This window comes from Petromyzon marinus, unplaced genomic scaffold, assembly GCF_048934315.1.
Source record: "Petromyzon marinus isolate PM22_M1 ecotype Great Lakes invasive population unplaced genomic scaffold, UKy_Petmar_22M1.pri1.0 PM_Scaffold_331, whole genome shotgun sequence".
NCBI classification, from domain to species: Eukaryota; Metazoa; Chordata; class Hyperoartia; order Petromyzontiformes; family Petromyzontidae; genus Petromyzon; species Petromyzon marinus.
The window spans coordinates 32755-55000 of NW_027423315.1; the positions used below are offsets into that span (position 1 = coordinate 32755).

Genomic DNA, 22246 nt, shown 5'->3' on the forward strand with positions numbered 1-22246 from the left:
GCGGAGTCTAGGGGTGGGGGAGGAGTCTAAGGGTGGGGGAGGAGTCTAACTGGTGGGGGAGGAGTCTAAGGGTGGGGGAGGAGTTTAAGGGTGGGGGAGTAGTCTCACTGTTGTGGGCGGAGTCTAAGGGTGGGGGAGGAGTCTAACTGGTGTGGGAGGAGTCTACTGGTGGGAGAGGAGTCTAAGGTTGGGGGAGGAGTCTACACGTGGGGGAGGAGTCTGCGCGTGGGGGAGGAGTCTAACTGGTGTCGGAGTAGTCTCACTGGTGGGGGAGGAGTCTAACTGGTGGGGGAGGAGTCTACGGGTGTGGGAGGAGGAGTCTAAGGGTGGGGGAGGAGTCTAAGGGTGGGGGAGGAGTCTAACTGGTGGGGGAGGAGTCTAAGGGTGGGGGAGGAGTTTAAGGGTGGGGGAGTAGTCTCACTGGTGTGGGAGGAGTCTAAGGGTGGGGGAGGAGTGTAAGGGTGGGGGAGGAGTCTAACTGGTGTGGGAGTAGTCTCACTGGTGGGGGAGGAGTCTATGGGTGGGGGAGGAGTCTACACGTGGGGGAGGAGTCTACACGTGGGGGAGGAGTCTAACTGGTGGGGGAGGAGGAGTCTACTTGTGGGGGAGGAGTCTAACTGGTGTGGGAGGAGTCTTAACTGGTGGGGGAGGAGTCTACGGGTGGGGGAGGAGTCTACACGTGGGGGAGGAGTCTACGCGTGGGGGAGGAGTCTTAACTGGTGTGGGAGTAGTCTCACTGGTGGGGGAGGAGTCTACGGGTGGGGGAGGAGTCTACACGTGGGGGAGGAGTCTACGCGTGGGGGAGGAGGAGTCTAACTGGTGGGGGAGGAGTTTACGGGTGGGGGAGGAGTCTAACTGGTGGGGGAGGAGTCTAACTGGTGGGGGAGGAGTTTACGGGTGGGGGAGGAGTCTAACTGGTGGGGGAGGAGTCTAACTGGTGGGGGAGGAGTCTACTGGTGGGAGAGGAGTCTAAGGGTGGGGGAGGAGTCTACGCGTGGGGGAGGAGTCTACACGTGGGGGAGGAGTCTACGCGTGGGGGAGGAGTCTAACTGGTGTGGGAGTAGTCTCACTGGTGGGGGAGGAGTCTAACTGGTGGGGGAGGAGTCTACGGGTGTGGGAGGAGTCTAAGGGTGGAGGAGGAGTCTACACGTGGGGGAGGAGTCTACACGTGGGGGAGGAGGAGTCTAACTGGTGGGGGAGGCGGCGTCTACTGGTGGGAGAGGAATCTACGGGTGTGGGAGGAGTCTAACTGGTGGGGGAGGAGTCTAACTGGTGGGGGAGGAGTCTAACTGGTGGGGGAGGAGTCTACTGGTGGGAGAGGAGTCTAAGGGTGGGGGAGGAGTCTACGCGTGGGGGAGGAGTCTACACGTGGGGGAGGAGTCTACGCGTGGGGGAGGAGTCTAACTGGTGTGGGAGTAGTCTCACTGGTGGCGGAGGAGTCTAACTGGTGGGGGAGGAGTCTACGGGTGTGGGAGGAGGAGTCTAAGGGTGGGGGAGGAGTCTAAGGGTGGGGGAGGAGTTTAACTGGTGGGGGAGGAGTCTACACGTGGGGGAGGAGTCTACACGTGGGGGAGGAGTCTAACTGGTGGGGGAGGAGGAGTCTACTAGTGGGGGAGGAGTCTAAGGGTGAGGGAGGAGTCTACTGGTGGAGGCGGAGTCAACGTAGACTCCTCCCCCACACCTGATGATGACAGTTTGTGTTACGGTCGAAACGTCGTGAGAATTTTTATTATTTTATATATATTTATTATTTTATTGTTTCCCTTCAACGTGGTGACTTTACCGAAAGAACTAAGAATATGAATTACTGCAGTCACGAAAGCTTTAAATCAAAATTTAATCGCCTCTACGGGGAGGGTTTTCACATAACTTTAAGATCTTTCAACAAACTCCGGGATAAGAAAGCTCAGCTGATCGAGTCTCTCACCTTCCTGAAGAGATGCCGCGACTCTGGGGTAATACCAATCGCATTTACACTCACCTCTGCTACTGTAACTTCTTCTAATGCGAAACGAATTCTTTTCAAAACTAGCTTAGCTCTTATCTCAGAAAAAAATCAGACTTATACGCACAGAACTAGATCAGTTAGACAAGACACTCTACAAATCACACTTATCATTGACGGCAATAATGTCCACATCGGATTGGGAACATGTAGACAATATGACTGCCTCTTCAGCTGCTACTATGTCGACCAAATGTAAGGAAAACCTGATTTCCAAATTTAACCTCCTCTTAAACAAAAGACCGGACCCACACACCAAAAAGTTAGACGTTAATAAAGTCGTAATTAATCGCAGTAACAGTTCTATTTCCGATGGTCTGAAATCCGTTTTAGCTAAAGGTCTAAACTTTGCAGTCACACCTAAACACATACCAGTTAATGATATAATTGCCCAAGTAGACGTTGCTCTCAGGGGCCTGGGTCACATCGCTGCAGACGTAGCAAGATCTGAAATCGCTGCAACCCTCAAAAACGCTAAGATGCCAGCTAGCAACCTCAGCAAAGATGAGCGTTTTGAATTATATAAATTAAAAAAGAGGAATGATATTGTAGTTCTCTCAGCTGACAAAGGCAATGCTACTGTTATCATGGATAAAATAGAATACAACAACAAAATTAAAGAATTACTCGACGATGGTAGTTATACAAAAATAAAAAGAGATCCCACCAACAGCCTCGTCAAACAAACTAACAAAATAAATTCTGATTCAACCGCATTAATTTATCAATCTAAACAGTTTTCGTTGAAACCTTCTGCTGCCAGGCCACCAAGATTATACGGCTTACCAAAAATACATAAAGTTGATACACCTCTTCGTCCCATCGTCTCTACTATCAGCTCCCCCACCTACAAACTAGCTCGTTTTTTGTCTGAAATCCTGCGTCCTTTCACTGGAAAGACCACCTCTGCGGTACAAAATTCTACTCACCTGGTATCAACAATCAAGGGTATTTCCCTGTCCCCAGACGACCTGCTTGTCAGTTTTGATGTAGTTTCCTTATTCACCAAGGTTCCTGTACCTGACACCATTGCAATCATTGAAGACTTGGTTCATCAAGGACTAAACACTGAGGTACCCCCCCTGGTGAGACACTGTTTAACCAATACATACTTCACTTGGAATGGAACTTTCTACAAACAAACTGAGGGCACCCCAATGGGCTCCCCCCTTTCTCCAGTTATAGCTAACATTTTCATGGAGAAATTTGAGACTGACGCCATCCAGACTGCCACTCTGCGCCCAACCTTATGGAAGAGGTACGTGGATGACACTTTTGTCATCTGGCCACATGGCCGGCCTGCTCTAGACAAATTCTTCGACCACATCAATTCCATACACCCAGCCATCAGATTTACCATGGAAGTCGAAATAGATGGCAAGATACCTTTTTTGGATGTCCTAATTAAAAAGAGACCTGATGGTTCAATGAGCCACTCTGTCTACAGGAAAGCTACCCATACGGATGCTTATCTGAAACCGGATTCCCACCACCATCCATCACAGAAGAATTCTCTCATCAAGACTCTGTATCATAGAGCCCAATGCATATCCGACCAGGAACACATAAGCAGTGAACTCAAGCACGTACACCAAGCTCTTAGGGCTAATGGTTACTCCGACTATACAATCCGCAAAGCTATCACTCAAACCATGAAGAAGAACCCTCTTGAGGAGCCTTTCAAAACCATCACTTTACCCTACATTGCTGGGATCACAAAAAAGATCTCCAAAATCTTGAATAAACACAAGATCCAGGTCCGTTTCAACACATTACATAAAATCCGTGATCTGGTTCCGTCTGTAAAAGATGTGATTCCGGACATACAATACCCTGGTGTCTACAAACTAAGTTGCCTCTGTGGTAGTAGTTACATTGGAGAAACCAAACGCCATATCTCGGACCGCATTCGTGAACATAAAGCAGACCTTAAACACGGTAGGACCAACACCTCGGCCGTAGCAGATCATTGTTCTAATTCAGTAGGCTCACATGCCATTGACTTTTCCAAGACGGAGGTTCTTTGTAAGCCATCTGGCTTCCATGAGAGATTCGTTCATGAGGCTATCCACATATACAAACACAGAGACAATTTCAACCGAGAAGATGGATTCTATCTTAGCAATCATTGGAAAGATTTGATAAATCATTTCACTTCTTGATTGATTGTTCACGCTTACAGTGCCTTTCAGACAGCATACATAAAAACAAATTTCGTCTCCCCCCTCCTCTTTTCAAAAAATAGATGGACTAGTCCTGGCAAACTGCCATCGTTGCGCGTGACGCAAACGTTATTTTTATATATATAAATAAATATGCCGTTTTCAAAATAAATTTATGCAAACCGACACACCTGATGATGACCGTTTGAGTTATGGTCGAAACGTCGTGAGAATTTTTTATTATTTTATATATATTTTGTTATTTTGTTGTTTCTCTTCAACGTGACTTTACCGAAAAAAACTAAGCATATGAATTACTGCAGTCACGAAAGCTTTAAATCAAAATTTAAATACAATTATTGTAAAACAATAAAATTATTATTCTTGGTTCTTTCGGTTAAAGTCACCACCACGTAGATAGGGAAACAATAAAAATAATAAAAATATAAAACAATAAAATTATTGTAAAACAATAAAATTATTATTCTTGGTTCTTTCGGTTAAAGTCACCACCACGTAGATAGGGAAACAATAAAAATAATAAAAATATAAAACAATTAAATTATTGTAAAACAATAAAATTATTATTCTTGGTTCTTTCGGTTAAAGTCACCACCACGTTGATAGGGAAACAATAAAATAATAAAAATATAAAACAAAAAAATTATTGTAAAACAATAAAATTATTATTCTTGGTTCTTTCGGTTAAAGTCACCACCACGTAGATAGGGAAACAATAAAAATAATAAAAATATAAAACAATAAAATTATTGTAAAACAATAAAATTATTATTCTTGGTTCTTTCGGTTAAAGTCACCACCACGTAGATAGGGAAACAATAAAAATAATAAAAATATAAAACAATTAAATTATTGTAAAACAATAAAATTATTATTCTTGGTTCTTTCGGTTAAAGTCACCACCACGTTGATAGGGAAACAATAAAATAATAAAAATATAAAACAAAAAAATTATTGTAAAACAATAAAATTATTATTCTTGGTTCTTTCGGTTAAAGTCACCACCACGTAGATAGGGAAACAATAAAAAAAATAAAACAATAAAAATTTTGTTAAACAATAAAATTATTATTCTTGGTTCTTTCGGTTAAAGTCACCGCCACGTAGATAGAGAAACAATAAAAATAATAAAAATATAAAACAATAAAATTATTGTAAAACAATAAAATAATTATTCTTGGTTCTTTCGGTTAAAGTCACCGCCACGTAGATAGAGAAACAATAAAATAATAAAAATTATAAAACAATACAATTATCACGACGTTACATTGGAGAAACCAAACGACATGTCTCGGACCGCATTCGTGAACACAAAGCAGACCTTAAACACGGTAGGACCAACACCTCGGCCGTGGCAGATCATTGTTATAATTCAGTAGGCTCACATGCCATTGACTTCTTCAAGACAGAGGTTCTTTGTAAGCCATCTGGCTACCATGAAAGATTCGTTCATGAGGCTATCCACATATACAAGCACAGAGACAATTTCATCTGAGAAGATGGATTCTGGGCTTAGCAATCATTGGAAGGATTTGATCAACCATTTCGGGTCTTAATTGATTGTTCACGCTTACGGTTACCATGAGAGATTCGTTCATGAGGCTATCCACATATACAAACACGGAGAGAATTTCAACCGAGGAGATGGATTCTGGGCTTAGCAATCATTGGAACGATTTCATAAAACCATTTTGGGTCTTTAATTGATTGTTCACGCTTACGGTTACCATGAGAGATTCGTTCATGAGGCTATCCACATATACAAAACACGGAGAGAATTTCAACCGAGAAGATGGATTCTGGGCTTAGCAATCATTGGAAGGATTTGATCAACCATTTGGGGTCTTAATTGATTGTTCACGCTTACGGTTACCATGAGAGATTCGTTCACGAGGCTATCCACATATACAAACATGGAGACATTTTCAACCAAGAAGATGGATTCTGGGCTTAGCAATCATTGGAAGGATTTCATAAAACCATTTCGGGTCTTAATTGATTGTTCACGCTTACGGTTACCATGAAAGATTCGTTCATGAGGCTATCCACATATACAAAACACGGAGAGAATTTCAACCGAGAAGATGGTTTCTGGGCTTAGCAATCATTGGAAGGATTTCATAAACCATTTCGGGTCTTAATTGATTGTTCACGCTTACGGTTACCATAAGAGATTCGTTCATGAGGCTATCCACAAATACAAACACGGAGACAATTTCAACCGAGAAGATGGATTTTGGGCTTAGCAATCATTGGAAGGATTTGATAAACCATTTTGGGTCTTAATTGATTGTTCACGCTTACGGTTACCATGAGAGATTCGTTCACGAGGCTATCCACATATACAAACACAGAGACGCTTTCAACCGAGAAGATGGATTCTGGGCTTAGCAATCATTGGAAGGATTTCATAAACCATTTCGGGTCTTTATTGATTGTTCACGCTTACAGTTACCATGAGAGATTCGTTCATGAGGCTATCCACATATAACAAACACAGAGACGCTTTCAACCGAGAAGATGGATTCTGGGCTTAGCAATCATTGGAAGGATTTGATAAACCATTTCGGGTCTTAATGGATTCTTCACGCTTACGGTTAGCATGAGAGATTCATTCATGAGGCTATCCACATATACAAAACACGGGGACAATTTCAACCGAGAAGATGGATTCTGGGCTTAGCAATCATTGGAAGGATTTCATTAAACCATTTCGGGTCTTAATTGATTGTTCACGCTTACGGTTACCATGAGAGATTCGTTCATGAGGCTATCCACATATACAAAACACGGAGACAATTTCAACCAAGAAGATGGATTCTGGGCTTAGCAATCATTGGAAGGATTTCATAAACCATTTCGGGTCTTAATTGATTGTTCACGCTTATGGTTACCATGAGAGATTCGTTCTTGAGGCTATGCACATATACAAACACGGAGGCAATTTCAACTGAGAAGATGGATTCTGGGCTGAGCAATCATTGGAAGGATTTCATAAAACCATTTCAGGTCTTAATTGATTGTTCACGCTTACGGTGGCTTTCAGACCGCATCCATTATTTTCGTCTCCCCCCTCCGCTTTTCCGAACATAGATGGACTCGTCCATCTGAATGACTGCCAAATCGCTCTCCGTGGTGCTAACGTTAAAAAAAAACACCGCCACTTTTTGCAAAATTTCTTGCTGTGGTTTTCACACCTGATGATGATTGCTGCTTTGTGTTGCAGTCGAAATGTCGCGAGAATTTTATATTGTTTTATATTTTTATTATTTTATTGTTTCCCTTCTACGTGGTGAGTTTACCAAAAGAACCAAGAATACTATACACTACACTATACACTACTACACACTACATTACTATACACTACACTACTATACACTACACTATACACTACACTATAAACTACACTATACACTACACTACTATACACTACACTACTATAGACTACACTACTATATACTACACTACACTATACACTGCACTATACACTACACTATACATTACTATACACTACACTATACACTCTATACACTATTATACACTGTGCTATACACTACACTATACACTACACTATACGCTACACTACTATACACTACACTACTACACACTACTACACACGACACTACTATACACTACACTATACGCTACACTATACACTACTAAACACTATTATACACTGCGCTATACACTACACTATACGCTACACTACTATACACTACATTACTATACACTTTTACACACTACACCACTATACACTACACTATACACTACTACACTAAACGCTACACTACTATACACTTCACTATACACTACACTACTATACACTACACTATACACTACTATACACTACACCATACACTACACTATACACTACACTACTATACACTACAATATACACTACACTATACACTACTATATACACTACTATACACTACACTATACACTACACTATACACTACACTATACACTACACTATACACTACTACTATACACTACACTATACACTACTATACACTACACTACTATACACTACACCACTATACACTACACTATACAATACTACACACTACACTACAATATACACTACACCACTAAACACTACACTATACACTACACTGTACACTATACACTACACTATACACTACACTATACACTACACTACTATACACTACACTATACACTACACTATACACTACACTATACACTATACACTAAACACTACACTATACACTACACTATACACTACACTATACACTACACTATACACTACAATACACTATACACTACAATACACTATACACTACACTATACACTAAATTACACTATACACTACACTATACACTACTATACACTATACACTACACTATACACTAAATTGCACTATACACTACACTATACACTACACTATACACTACACTATACACTACTACACTATACACTACATTATACACTACACTATACACAACACTATACACTACACTATATACTAATATACACTACACTATACACTACTATATACTAATATACACTACACTATACACTACTATATACTAATATACACTACACTATACACTACTATGTACTAATATACACTACACTATACACTACTATATGCTAATATACACTACACTATACACTACTATATACTAATATACACTACAGTATACACAACTATATACTAATATACACTACACTATACACTACTATATACTAATATACACTACACTATACACAACTATATACTAATATACACTACACTATACACTACACTATATACTAATATACACTACACTATACACTACTATATACTAATATACACTACACTATACACTACTATATACTAATATACACTACACTATACACTACACCTAAGGCTACGTCCTCGTTGACGTCAATGTCAACGCTACTTATCAATAGCACGGATTTTACAGCTGATACCCTGATCCACTGTATCATTTCAATCGTCCTATCCTTATCCGCTGTACCAAGTCAATAGCTCAATCCTTATCTAGTGTACTAATTCAATTGTCCATCCTTATCTGATGTAGCAATTCAATCGGATTATCCGTTTTACGAATTCAATAGCCTGGTCCTTATCCGCTGTACTAATTATATTGACGTGTCCGCTGTACCAATTAAGATCCCTTATCCTTATCTGATGTACTAATTAAACAGCACTATTCCTATTAGATGTACTATTTCAAACGCTTATCCATATCCGATGTACCAATTCAAATCCAAGCAGACCCCGTACAAATGTGGCCGTCCGGGGATTCCCGACTGCGCGGCGATTGGTCAATCCCGTGTCACGTGATAAGGAAGCCTGTGCTAGGCCACGCCCCTCTGTTTTGAATCTGTGGGTCTCTGTGTGGTGAGTCTATGGGTCTCTGTGTGGTGAGTCTATGGGTCTCTGTGTGGTGAGTCTATGGGTCTCTGTGTGGTGAGTCTGTGGGTCTCTGTGTGGTGAGTCTGTGGGTCTCTGTGTGGTGAGTCTATGGGTCTCTGTGTGGTGAGTCTATGGGTCTCTGTGTGGTGAGTCTATGGGTCTCTGTGTGGTGAGTCTGTGGGTCTCTGTGTGGTGAGTCTATGGGTCTCTGTGTGGTGAGTCTATGGGTCTCTGTGTGGTGAGTCTATGGGTCTCTGTGTGGTGAGTCTATGGGTATTTGTGTGAGTGAGTCTATGGGTCTCTGTGTGGTGAGTCTATGGGTCTCTGTGTAGTGAGTCTATGGGTCTCTGTGTGGTGAGTCTATGGGTCTCTGTGTGATGAGTTTGTGGGTCTCTGTGTGGTGAGTCTATGGGTCTCTGTGTGGTGAGTCTATGGGTCTCTGTGTGTGAGTGAGTCTGTGGGTCTCTGTGTGGTGAGTCTGTGGGTCTCTGTGTGGTGAGTCTGTGGGTCTCTGTGTGGTGAGTCTATGGGTCTCTGTGTGAGTCTATGGGTATTTGTGTGAGTGAGTCTGTGGGTCTCTGTGTGGTGAGTCTGTGGGTCTCTGTGTGGTGAGTCTATGGGTCTCTGTGTGGTGAGTCTATGGGTCTCTGTGTGTTGAGTCTGTGAGTCTCTGTGTGGTGAGTCTATGGGTCTCTGTGTGGTGAGTCTATGGGTCTCTGTGTAGTGAGTCTATGGGTCTCTGTGTGGTGAGTCTATGGGTCTCTGTGTGTTGAGTCTATGGGTCTCTGTGTGGTGAGTCTATGGGTCTCTGTGTGTTGAGTCTATGGGTCTCTGTGTGGTGAGTCTGTGGGTCTCTGTGTGGTGAGTCTATGGGTCTCTGTGTGGTGAGTCTATGGGTCTCTGTGTGGTGAGTCTGTGGGTCTCTGTGTGGTGAGTCTATGGGTCTCTGTGTGGTGAGTCTATGGGTCTCTGTGTGGTGAGTCTGTGGGTCTCTGTGTGGTGAGTCTGTGGGTCTCTGTGTGGTGAGTCTATGGGTCTCTGTGTGGTGAGTCTATGGGTCTCTGTGTGGTGAGTCTGTGGGTCTCTGTGTGGTGAGTCTGTGGGTCTCTGTGTGGTGAGTCTGTGGGTCTCTGTGTGGTGAGTCTATGGGTCTCTGTGTGGTGAGTCTATGGGTCTCTGTGTGTTGAGTCTGTGAGTCTCTGTGTGGTGAGTCTATGGGTCTCTGTGTGGTGAGTCTATGGGTCTCTGTGTGGTGAGTCTATGGGTCTCTGTGTAGTGAGTCTATGGGTCTCTGTGTGGTGAGTCTATGGGTCTCTGTGTGTTGAGTCTATGGGTCTCTGTGTGGTGAGTCTATGGGTCTCTGTGTGTTGAGTCTATGGGTCTCTGTGTGGTGAGTCTGTGGGTCTCTGTGTCTCTGTGTGGTGAGTCTATGGGTCTCTGTGTGTTGAGTCTATGGGTCTCTGTGTGGTGAGTCTGTGGGTCTCTGTGTGGTGAGTCTATGGGTCTCTGTGTGGTGAGTCTATGGGTCTCTGTGTGGTGAGTCTGTGGGTCTCTGTGTGGTGAGTCTATGGGTCTCTGTGTGGTGAGTCTATGGGTCTCTGTGTGGTGAGTCTGTGGGTCTCTGTGTGGTGAGTCTGTGGGTCTCTGTGTGGTGAGTCTATGGGTCTCTGTGTGGTGAGTCTATGGGTCTCTGTGTGGTGAGTCTGTGGGTCTCTGTGTGGTGAGTCTGTGGGTCTCTGTGTGGTGAGTCTGTGGGTCTCTGTGTGGTGAGTCTATGGGTCTCTGTGTGGTGAGTCTGTGGGTCTCTGTGTGGTGAGTCTGTGGGTCTCTGTGTGGTGAGTCTGTGGGTCTCTGTGTGGTGAGTCTATGGGTCTCTGTGTGGTGAGTCTATGGGTCTCTGTGTGTTGAGTCTATGGGTCTCTGTGTGGTGAGTCTATGGGTCTCTGTGTGTTGAGTCTATGGGTCTCTGTGTGGTGAGTCTGTGGGTCTCTGTGTGGTGAGTCTATGGGTCTCTGTGGTGAGTCTGTGGGTCTCTGTGTGGTGAGTCTAATTATTCATCATCATCATCACCACCGCCTTCATTGTGACGTTTTGGATGTACTTTCCTCGTCACAGCACTGTGGAAGTGACGTGATGCAATGGGGGCAAGGCAGTCACCTGCTGTTCGTGCCAAACCACCAGCTGTGACGTACCCCAGGTCAGTCAGACACTCACTCAGACACTCACTCAGACACTCAGACACTCACTCAGACACTCAGAGACTCACTCATAGACTCACTCACAGAATCACAGACTCACTCACTCACTCACAGACTCACTCACTCAGAGACTCACTCACAGAATCACAGACTCACTTACTCACTCACAGACTCACTCACTCACAGACTCACTCAGAGACTCACTCAGAGACTCACTCACAGACTCACTCACAGACTCACTCACTCACTCATAGACTCAAAGGCTCACAGACTCACTCACTCACTGACTCACCGACTCACTCACTCGCAGACACACTCACTCACTCATAGACTCACTCAGAGACTCACTCACTCACAGACTCACTCAGAGACTCACTCACAGACTCACTCACAGACTCACTCAGAGACTCACTCACTCACTCAGAGACTCACAGACTCACTCACTCATAGACTCACTCAGAGACTCACTCACTCACAGACTCACTCAGAGACTCACACACTCAGAGACTCACTCAGAGACTCACTCAGAGACTCACTCACTCACAGACTCACTCACTCAGACACTCACTCACAGACTCAGAGACTCACTCAGTCAGAGACTCACCCAGTGGACTGAAGATCAGCCTACAGGTGGTGAGACTCACTCACTCAGAGACTCACTCAGAGACTCACTCACTCAGACACTCTCTCACTCAGAGACTCACTTACTCAGAGACTCACTTACTCAGAGACTCACTCAGACACTCACTCAGACACTCACTCAGAGACTCACTCACTCACTCAGACTCACTCACTCAGAGACTCACTCAGAGACTCACTCAGACACTCACTCATTCACTCACTCAGACACTCACTCACTCAGACACTCACTCAGACACTCACTCAGACACTCACTCAGACACTCACACAGAGACTCACTCACTCAGACACTCAGACACTCACCCAGACACTCACTCAGACACTCACTCAGACACTCACACAGAGACTCACTCACCCAGACACTCACTCAGAGACTCACTCAGACACTCACTTAGACACTCACTCAGAGACTCACTCAGAGACTCACTCACTCACTCAGACACTCACTCAGAGACTCACTCAGACACTCACTCAGACACTCACTGAGAGACTCACTCAGACACTCACTCAGACACTCACTCAATGACTCACTCAGAGACTCACTCAGAGACTCACTCAGACACTCACTCAGACACTCACTCACTCAGAGACTCACTCAGACACTCACTCAGACACTCACTCAGAGACTCACTCACTCACTCAGACACTCACTCACTCAGAGACTCACTCAGACACTCACTCAGACACTCACTCGCTCAGACACTCACTCACTCAGACACTCACTCACTCAGACACTCACTCAGTGACTCACTCAGAGACTCACTCAGACACTCACTCAGACACTCACTCAGACACTCACTCAGAGATTATGGTGGTGATGGTGGTGATGGTGATGGTGGTGATGGTGGTGATGGTGATGATGGTGGTGATGGTAGTGTTGGTGATGATGGTGGTGGTGATGATGGTGATGATGATGGTGATGATGATGGTGATGATGATGGTGATGATGATGGTGATGTTGTAGCGTGTCGAGTGATGGGATTCCGCTACCACCGCCTGCCTTCGAGATCAGCCGCCTGCCTCTGGGTGACTACAGTCGCCCTGCCTGTAAGTCACTCAGTCAGTCACTCAGTCACTCACTCAGTCAGTCACTCAGTCAGTCACTCAGTCACTCAGTCAGTCACTCAGTCACTCAATCAGTCACTCAGTCAGTCACTCAGTCAGTCACTCCGTCACTCAGTCAGTCACTCAGTCACTCACTCAGTCAGTCACTCAGTCACTCAGTCACTCACTCAGTCACTCAGTCACTCAGTCAGTCACTCCATCAGTCAGTCAGTCACTCACTCAGTCACTCAGAGACTCACTCACTCACTCAGTTACTCACTCAGTCAGTCACTCACTCAGTCAGTCATTCACTCAGTAAGTCACTTAGTCAGTCACTCAGTCACTTACTCACTCACTCCGTCACTCAGTCAGTCACTCAGTCAGTCACTCAGTCACTCACTCAGTCACTCACTCAGTCACTCAGTCACTCACTCAGTCAGTCACTCAGTCACTCAGTCACTCACTCAGTCACTCCGTCAGTCAGTCAGTCACTCACTCAGTCACTCAGAGACTCACTCACTCACTCAGTTACTCACTCAGTCAGTCACTCAGTCACTCACTCAGTCAGTCACTCAGTCACTCAGTCACTCACTCAGTCACTCAGTCACTCAGTCAGTCACTCCGTCAGTCAGTCAGTCACTCACTCAGTCACTCAGAGACTCACTCACTCACTCAGTTACTCACTCAGTCAGTCACTCACTCAGTCAGTCATTCACTCAGTCAGTCACTTAGTCAGTCACTCAGTCACTTACTCACTCACTCCGTCACTCAGTCAGTCACTCAGTCAGTCACTCAGTCACTCACTCAGTCACTCACTCAGTCACTCAGTCACTCACTCAGTCAGTCACTCAGTCACTCAGTCACTCACTCAGTCACTCCGTCAGTCAGTCAGTCACTCACTCAGTCACTCAAAGACTCACTCACTCACTCAGTTACTCACTCAGTCAGTCACTCACTCAGTCAGTCATTCACTCAGTCAGTCACTTAGTCAGTCACTCAGTCACTTACTCACTCACTCCGTCACTCAGTCAGTCACTCAGTCAGTCACTCAGTCAGTCACTCAGTCACTCACTCACTTAGTCACTCACTCAATTACTCACTCAGTCACTCAGTCACTCAGTTAGACACTCAGTCAGACACTCAGTCAAACACTCACTCACTCAGTCACTCACTCAGTCAGTCACTCACTCAGTCACTCAGTAACTCACTCACTCATTTACTCAGTTAGATACTCAGTCACTCAGTTAGACACTCAGTCAGACACTCAGTCAAACACTCACTCACTCACTCAGTCAGTCACTCACTCAGTCACTCAGTAACTCACTCACTCAGTCACTCAGTTAGACACTCAGTCAGACACTCACTCAGCCCCTCACTCAGTCACACTGCCCCGGTATGGGAAACTCTCCACTCTCTCCACAACTGCCCCATCACCGATTGGGAGTTGTGGGGGTGGAGTGTCCAATGGTACAAAATACCCAGGCAGGTGCTTAGTTTTGGTGGGGCTGATGGTAAGGCCCCATCTCTTAGTAGCACGCTCCAGTCTCAGCAGCAGCGTCTCCAACTCCTCCTCTGAATGAGCAGCAATTACCAAATCATCGGCATACATAACGGGGTTGAGCAATAGTGAGCCATCCCTTGATCGCACCCGGGCATCGATCAGCCTCCCATTGTATCTGTACCAGATGGAAATTCCCCCCGGTACAGCCATCGAAGGCTTCACGAACTACGTGGTAAAAATAGATGTCAAATAATGTGGGAGCCAGAGGACATCCCTGTCGCACCCCAAGGTGTACAGGGAATGGCTCTGACTCCCGGCCACGTAGTTTTACCCGGGCCCGCTCACCATCATGAAGGTCCTTAATGATCGTGAGCAGAGGGTCGGGAACTCCGAAAGCACGAAGAACGACCCAGAGCCCAGGCCTACTGATGGTATCATAGGCCTTGACCAGGTCAATAAAGCAGAGATGGTCGGTCTTGTTGGAATTCCCTACACCTCTGCTGAATCACATTTACAGTAGCCTTGATAATAAGCAGTACTGTGCCTGTCTTTTTCTAGACCTGTCCAAAGCTTTTGATACAGTAGACCACAACACCCTGCTTAGTAAACTAAGTTGCCTCGGTTTTTCCGAAAACGCAGTGAAATGGCTACAAAAATTTCCTCTTTTCTCGCTCCCAAACTGTATTCACAGATGGTTGGAAGTCAAACAGTGTCAAGATAACAAAAGGGGTTCCACAGGGTTCCATCCTCGGCCCCCTCTTGTTCTCTCTTTACGTCAATGACTTGGGCACTGACCCGGATCATTCCAGGGTAAATCTTTTTTGCAGATGACACGATACTGATTACTGCTGGCCGCTCTCCGGATGACGTGATTGCTAAGCTCCAGGGTGATTTCAACAAACTACAACATCAGCTAGTTTCTCTTAAACTAGTCCTGAATACCTCCAAAACCAAGGTGCTATGCTTCTCACCGGGACTAAAGCAGGAAGTTATTTTTCCCCAATTACATTCCTTAAATAATTATCAAATAGAGCAAGTCAAGATCTATAAGTATCTTGGGGTCATCCTGGATTCAAAAGTTAATTTTTAATGTCACATTGATTATATTGGTAAAAAGACGAAAATAAAAATTGGTTTTCTGTATCGACACAAGCACTGCCAACCCCAAATGTTCCGTTTGGAATTGATAAAAGCTTCCATACTGCCTCTACTGGATTACTGTGACATCGTGTATAAATCAGCCCCAAGTACTGTGCTGAAGAAGCTTGATTCCATCTATCACTCGGCCTTAAGATTTACATTAAACTGCCCATATAGGACTCACCACTGTGATCTCTACATTGGGTCAAACTTAACATCTCTTAATGTTCGACGGCCTGTGCACCAGATGATCTTATTTATTCACGATGTACTTACTAAAAAATCCGCAGACTTACCTGATGCTGGATCTCCTCTCTGTTTCAAATAACAAATTTGACCTCAGGTCTTCGCTCATTTACCAGCTTCACATTCCCTATTGCCGTACAAAAAACTGGAGGAAGGGCCTTTTGCTATTGATGCCCCCAGAGTCTGGAATGCTGTTGCCAATAAACTGCAACTTGAAGCGCTACCAATGAAATCTTCTCTCAAAACTGCTCTAGAGGAGTTGTCCACCCCTAGCTGCCACTGCTATTCATTGGCATAAAATAAAATAAAATGTTTTTGCTCCGGATGACCGCTGCCAAGTATTATCTGTATTTAGATTTAGCGTGCTGATCTTAAAGGTGCATTGAAAAATTTGATACTCCGACTGATGCTCCTGCTGTTGTTTGTGGAGTAACTCATGCAGCCAGCTATGGCTCTAGGATTTGGTGTTACATGTTATTGTTTATGTAGTTTATTGTTAAAAATTCGGTCACAGTCCTCTGTGATCATTGTTAGGTTGCAATGATGGCTTCATTTTTTTGTGATTTCGAAAACGTTTCTTGGTTTGGCCATGTTTTTGTTTTGTTGTAGTACGGAGTTAGACTGATGGCCTTAATCTAAGTTGTCTTGTTGTTGTTGTTGTAGTACGGAGTTAGACTGATGGCCTTAATCTAAGTTGTCTTGTGATTGTTGTTGTAGTACGGAGTTAGACTGATGGCCTTAATCTAAGTTGTCTTGTTGTGGTTGTTGTTGTAGTACGGAGTTAGACTGATGGCCTTAATCTAAGTTGTCTTGTGGTTGTTGTTGTAGTACGGAGTTAGACTGATGGCCTTAATCTAAGTCGTCTTGTGGTTGTTGTAGTACGGAGTTAGACTGATGGCCTTAATCTAAGTTGTCTTGTGGTGGTTGTTGTTGTAGTACGGAGTTAGACTGATGGCCTTAATCTAAGTTGTCTTGTTGTTGTTGTTGTAGTACGGAGTTAGACTGATGGCCTTAATCTAAGTCGTCTTGTGGTTGTTGTAGTACGGAGTTAGACTGATGGCCTTAATCTAAGTTGTCTTGTTGTTGTTGTTGTAGTACGGAGTTAGACTGATGGCCTTAATCTAAGTTGTCTTGTTGTTGTTGTAGTACGGAGTTAGACTGATGGCCTTAATCTAAGTTGTCTTGTGGTGGTTGTTGTTGTAGTACGGAGTTAGACTGATGGCCTTAATCTAAGTTGTCTTGTGGTGGTTGTTGTTGTAGTACGGAGTTAGACTGATGGCCTTAATCTAAGTTGTCTTGTTGTGGTTGTTGTTGTAGTACGGAGTTAGACTGATGGCCTTAATCTAAGTTGTCTTGTGGTTGTGGTTGTTGTAGTACGGAGTTAGACTGATGGCCTTAATCTAAGTTGTCTTGTGGTTGTTGTTGTAGTACGGAGTTAGACTGATGGCCTTAATCTAAGTTGTCTTGTTGTGGTTGTTGTTGTAGTACGGAGTTAGACTGATGGCCTTAATCTAAGTTGTCTTGTGGTTGTTGTTGTAGTACGGAGTTAGACTGATGGCCTTAATCTAAGTTGTCTTGTGGTTGTTGTTGTAGTACGGAGTTAGACTGATGGCCTTAATCTAAGTTGTCTTGTGGTTGTTGTTGTAGTAGTACAGAGTTAGACTGATGGCCTTAATCTAAGTTGTATTGTGGTTGTTGTTGTTGTAGTACGGAGTTAGACTGACGGCCTTAATCTAAGTTGTCTTGTGGTTCTTGTTGTTGTGGTTGTTGTTGTGGTTGTTGTAGTGGTTGTTGTGGTTGTTGTGGTTGTTGTTGTTGTGGTTGTTGTTGTGGTTGTTGTAGTGGTTGTGGTTGTTGTAGTGGTTGTTGTTGTGGTTGTCGTTGTTGTTGTTGTTTGACTTTGCATCCCACTGGGATTTATTGCACACAGCATAGGTGGTGTAACGCTGCTTTTTTTCAGGAATATTTTGCTGTTTTTTTTCCCCATGGATTTTCTGTTTTTGCACAGTCAACACGTAGCAGTCACTTTAAGATGTTTTTCTTGTTCGTGTTTTTGGTTTTTTTGTTTGTTGTGGTTGCACTCCGATTCAAGAGCCGAATGGCTCACAGGGCCTGTACCAAAAATAAATAAACTGAAAGAAAAAATACCTGAACAAACTGTAGCAGACGGACAGAAAATATGGTATCCGTGCAGGACCGCCCTTTCCTGAAACCGCATTGGGGCTCCGCAAGCCTCTCCTCAGTGTGCCTGGCGAGGCGATGTTCAATAATCCTTGCCAGGACCTTTCCTGGCCGCACGCTTAGGAGTGAGATACCCCTGTAGTTGTTACAGTCTGTGCGGTCCCCCTTCTTAAAGAGGAGAACCACCAGGGCATCCTTCCAATCCTGCGGAACCAGTCCAGTGGTCCAGACTGTTGTTATGATGTCATATAGGGCAGTCTGTGCACAAACGCCACCCTCCCTCAGCATTTCGCTTGAGAGATCATCTCTGTCCGGTGCCTTTCCTGGTCTCAGACTCCGGATCACCTTCAGTACTTCCTCAACAGATGGCACCTCAGCCAGCCACTCACAGGGGGTGACTTCTTCCAATATTTGAGGCACCGCAGCCTCAGCAGGGTCATCCTCACTTTGTGCCACAATGTTTTCCAGGCTGAGGGATGTCCTCTTCCCCAAGACTTCACAGAAATGTTCAGCAAATCTGCAAACCTGTTCCTGGGGGTCAGAGATTGGATCACTGTTCTTTCCCCTAATGATGGTAATAGGTGTGGTGCTGCAGGTTACTTTTTTGATGGAATTAAAGAGCGATTTGCGATCGAGGGCCATTGAGGCAGACTCCATCTCCTCAGAAGTCCGCGACCACCACCCATCCTTGCAGCGCCTCATGGCTGTCCGAACCTCCGAGCGAAGGCTGCGGTAAATCTCATTTTCTGACGTGGGATTCTGTAGCCGATGACAGTGGGCCTGTCGCTTTTTCTTAACCATCCTGAACACCTCCTCTGTCAGCCAGGGTCTCTGGGGAGGCCTGGACCGTGTACCCAAAGCAGCCATTGCAGCTGCATGAGTCATAGTCCTAAACCTCGCCCATTTACCCTCGACATCAGGAGGAGTGGGGGACGATGCCAACCCCAGCCGCAAGCTATGATGCAATTCTCGCTTGCAACTTTCATCAGCTAGCTGAGACCAGGCCACTTTAGGTTGGAATGGGGTCCTGGGTGTACACCCACCACCGGAGTGGAAGAATGGCAGGCACATCTTACAGATGACTAGTCGATGGTCAGAGGGCAGATCAGCTCCACGGTAGGTCCTGGTGTCAAGGACATGGGCTCGCATCCGCTGGTCCGTCACTATGTAGTCCAGCAGATGTTCTTGCTTGGACCCGGCATGCATCCATGATGTTGTGTGGATGCGCCGATGCCGGAACAGCATGTTGGTAATTACAAGCCCATGGGCTGCACAAAAATCTAGCAGCCTCCTGCCGTTGTTATTGAGCTGATCTGGCCCATGCCCTCCAATCACTCCAGACCAGGTGCCAGCATCATGACCAACTCGGGCATTGAAGTCACCCAACAAGATGACTCTATCCCGAGGTGCCACTTTAGCCAGCACCTGTGACAGGAGGTCATAGAAGGCATCTGACTCATCGGCTTTGCCTGCATCCCTCCACGGATGTTTGTCTTCGGTGGGGGCATAAGTAACCACGACCACCACTCCTCGCCTCCGGTTGATGGGAAGGCGAGCCCAAAGTAGCCTGGGGCTTACAGCTTCCCACACCTCACCGCCACGCTCCCACGCCCCCTTAATTATTTTGTTCAAAAGAAGAGCCACACCCTGTTGTTTGGCAGTCTGCTGCCCCGAGTAGAGGACTGTCCACCCCTCATGGTGGCAGGAGCCAGAACCGGTCCACCGGACCTCCTGAATGCCACGGAGATCCAGGCGGTACCGGTCCAGCTCCCGACAGAGGAGTGGCAGCCTCTCCTCCGCAGTGAGCATTCGAACATTCCACGTGGCCACACGAAGTGGCTTTTCGTTGTTTCTGGAGGAGCCCCAAGGGTAGAGATTCAATCTCCTGTCTCCGCCAATTGGGGTTTGGCCAGGAGACGTCATAGACGCCTGTCCCCCCGGGGCCTCCGGCACAAGCTTATTAGTTATATATTTTAGTCGTGGTTTAGTGGTAATTTAATGAAGGTGGAGGGGTTACCAGCCCCTCGCACCCGTCCAGAGCCCCCGTTTAGCCCCTGTGGTGGTCACATGCCATGAGGGGAGGAGCCAATCGGAATTGGCCCTCCCCCCACAGCACTGTCCACGACAGAGTTGCCCGTCCGGCACCGCGTGGAGGTAGGGGGTTGTTTTGCTGGACCACCACCACAATCAGCACCACCATCACCACCACCATCACCACCACCACCATCACCACCACCACCATCACCACCACCACCTCCACCACCACCACCCTCACCTCCACCATCACCACCATCACCACCATCACCACCACCACCGCCACCATCACCACCACCACCATCATCACCACCACCACCATCACCACCACCATCACCACCACCATCACCACCTCCACCACCACCACCACCATCATCACCACCACCACCATCACCATCACCACCACCACCACCCTCACCACCACCACCACCATCACCACCACCACCACCATCACCACCACCACTACCACCACCCTCACCACCACCACCATCACCACCACCACCACCACCACCCTCACCACCACCATCACCACCACCACCCTCACCTCCACCACCATCACCACCACCATCACCACCACCACTACCACCATCACCACCACCACCACCACCACTGCCACCACCACCTCCACCACCACCACCACCACCATCTCCACCACCACCATCTCCACCACCACCATCACCACCACCATCACCATCACCTCCACCACCACCATCACCACCATCACCACCACCACCATCACCACCACCACCATCACCACCACCACCTCCACCACCACCACCCTCACCTCCACCACCATCACCACCACCATCACCACCACCACTACCACCATCACCACCACCACCACCACCACTGCCACCACCACCTCCACCACCACCACCACCACCATCTCCACCACCACCATCTCCACCACCACCATCACCACCACCATCACCATCACCTCCACCACCACCATCACCACCACCACCACCACCACCCTCACCACCTCCACCACCACTACCACCACTACCACCACCACCACCACAGTACCTGACTGATCCTCTGTGGTGTCCGCCTCGTGGATCTGGTTATCAAACCACTACCACTACTACCACCACTACTAACACCATCACCACTACCACTACCATCACCACCACTACCAACACTACCACCACCACCATCACCACCACCACCACCACCACAGTACCTGACTGATCCTCTGTGGTATCCGCCTCGTGGATCTGGTTATCAAACCACTACCACTACTACCACCACTACTACTACTACCACCACCACCACCTCCACTACCACCACTACTACTACTACCACCACCACCATCACCACCACCACCATCACCACCACCACCACCTCCACCACCACTACCACCTCCACCACCACTACCACCATCACCACCACCACCACCATCACTACCACCTCCACCACTACCATCACCACCATCACCACCACCATCACCACCATCACCACCACCACCACCCTCACCACCACCACCACCCTCACCACCACCACCACCTCCACTACCACCACTACTACTACTACCACCACCACCTCCACCATCACCACCACCCTCACCACCACCACCACCACCATCATCACCACCACCATCACCACCACCACCACCACCATCACCACCACCACCACCCTCACCACCATCACCAACATCATCACCACCATCACCATCACCACCACCACCAC

The 22246-nt window shown here is 46.3% G+C and overlaps 1 protein-coding gene and 1 long non-coding RNA gene across 2 annotated transcripts in view; both read left to right on the forward strand.

Annotated features, from left to right (window-relative positions):
- Positions 1-9270: 9270 nt before the first annotated feature.
- The window catches only part of LOC116938377 (uncharacterized), a 13723-nt gene continuing 747 nt past the window's right edge, over positions 9271-22246 (forward strand). Inside the window, exons 1-3 of the long non-coding RNA XR_012940601.1 lie at positions 9271-9559; positions 11690-11771; positions 13376-13458. This is a non-coding gene — a long non-coding RNA (uncharacterized LOC116938377). The remainder of the gene's footprint in view (positions 9560-11689; positions 11772-13375; positions 13459-22246) is intronic.
- The window catches only part of LOC142923208 (uncharacterized), a gene marked incomplete at both ends in the record, with an annotated part of 954 nt that continues 295 nt past the window's right edge, over positions 21588-22246 (forward strand). The window contains one exon of the mRNA XM_076064125.1: positions 21588-22246. This exon is cut by the window's right edge and continues 295 nt beyond it. Coding sequence (XP_075920240.1) covers positions 21588-22246 — 659 coding nt within the window.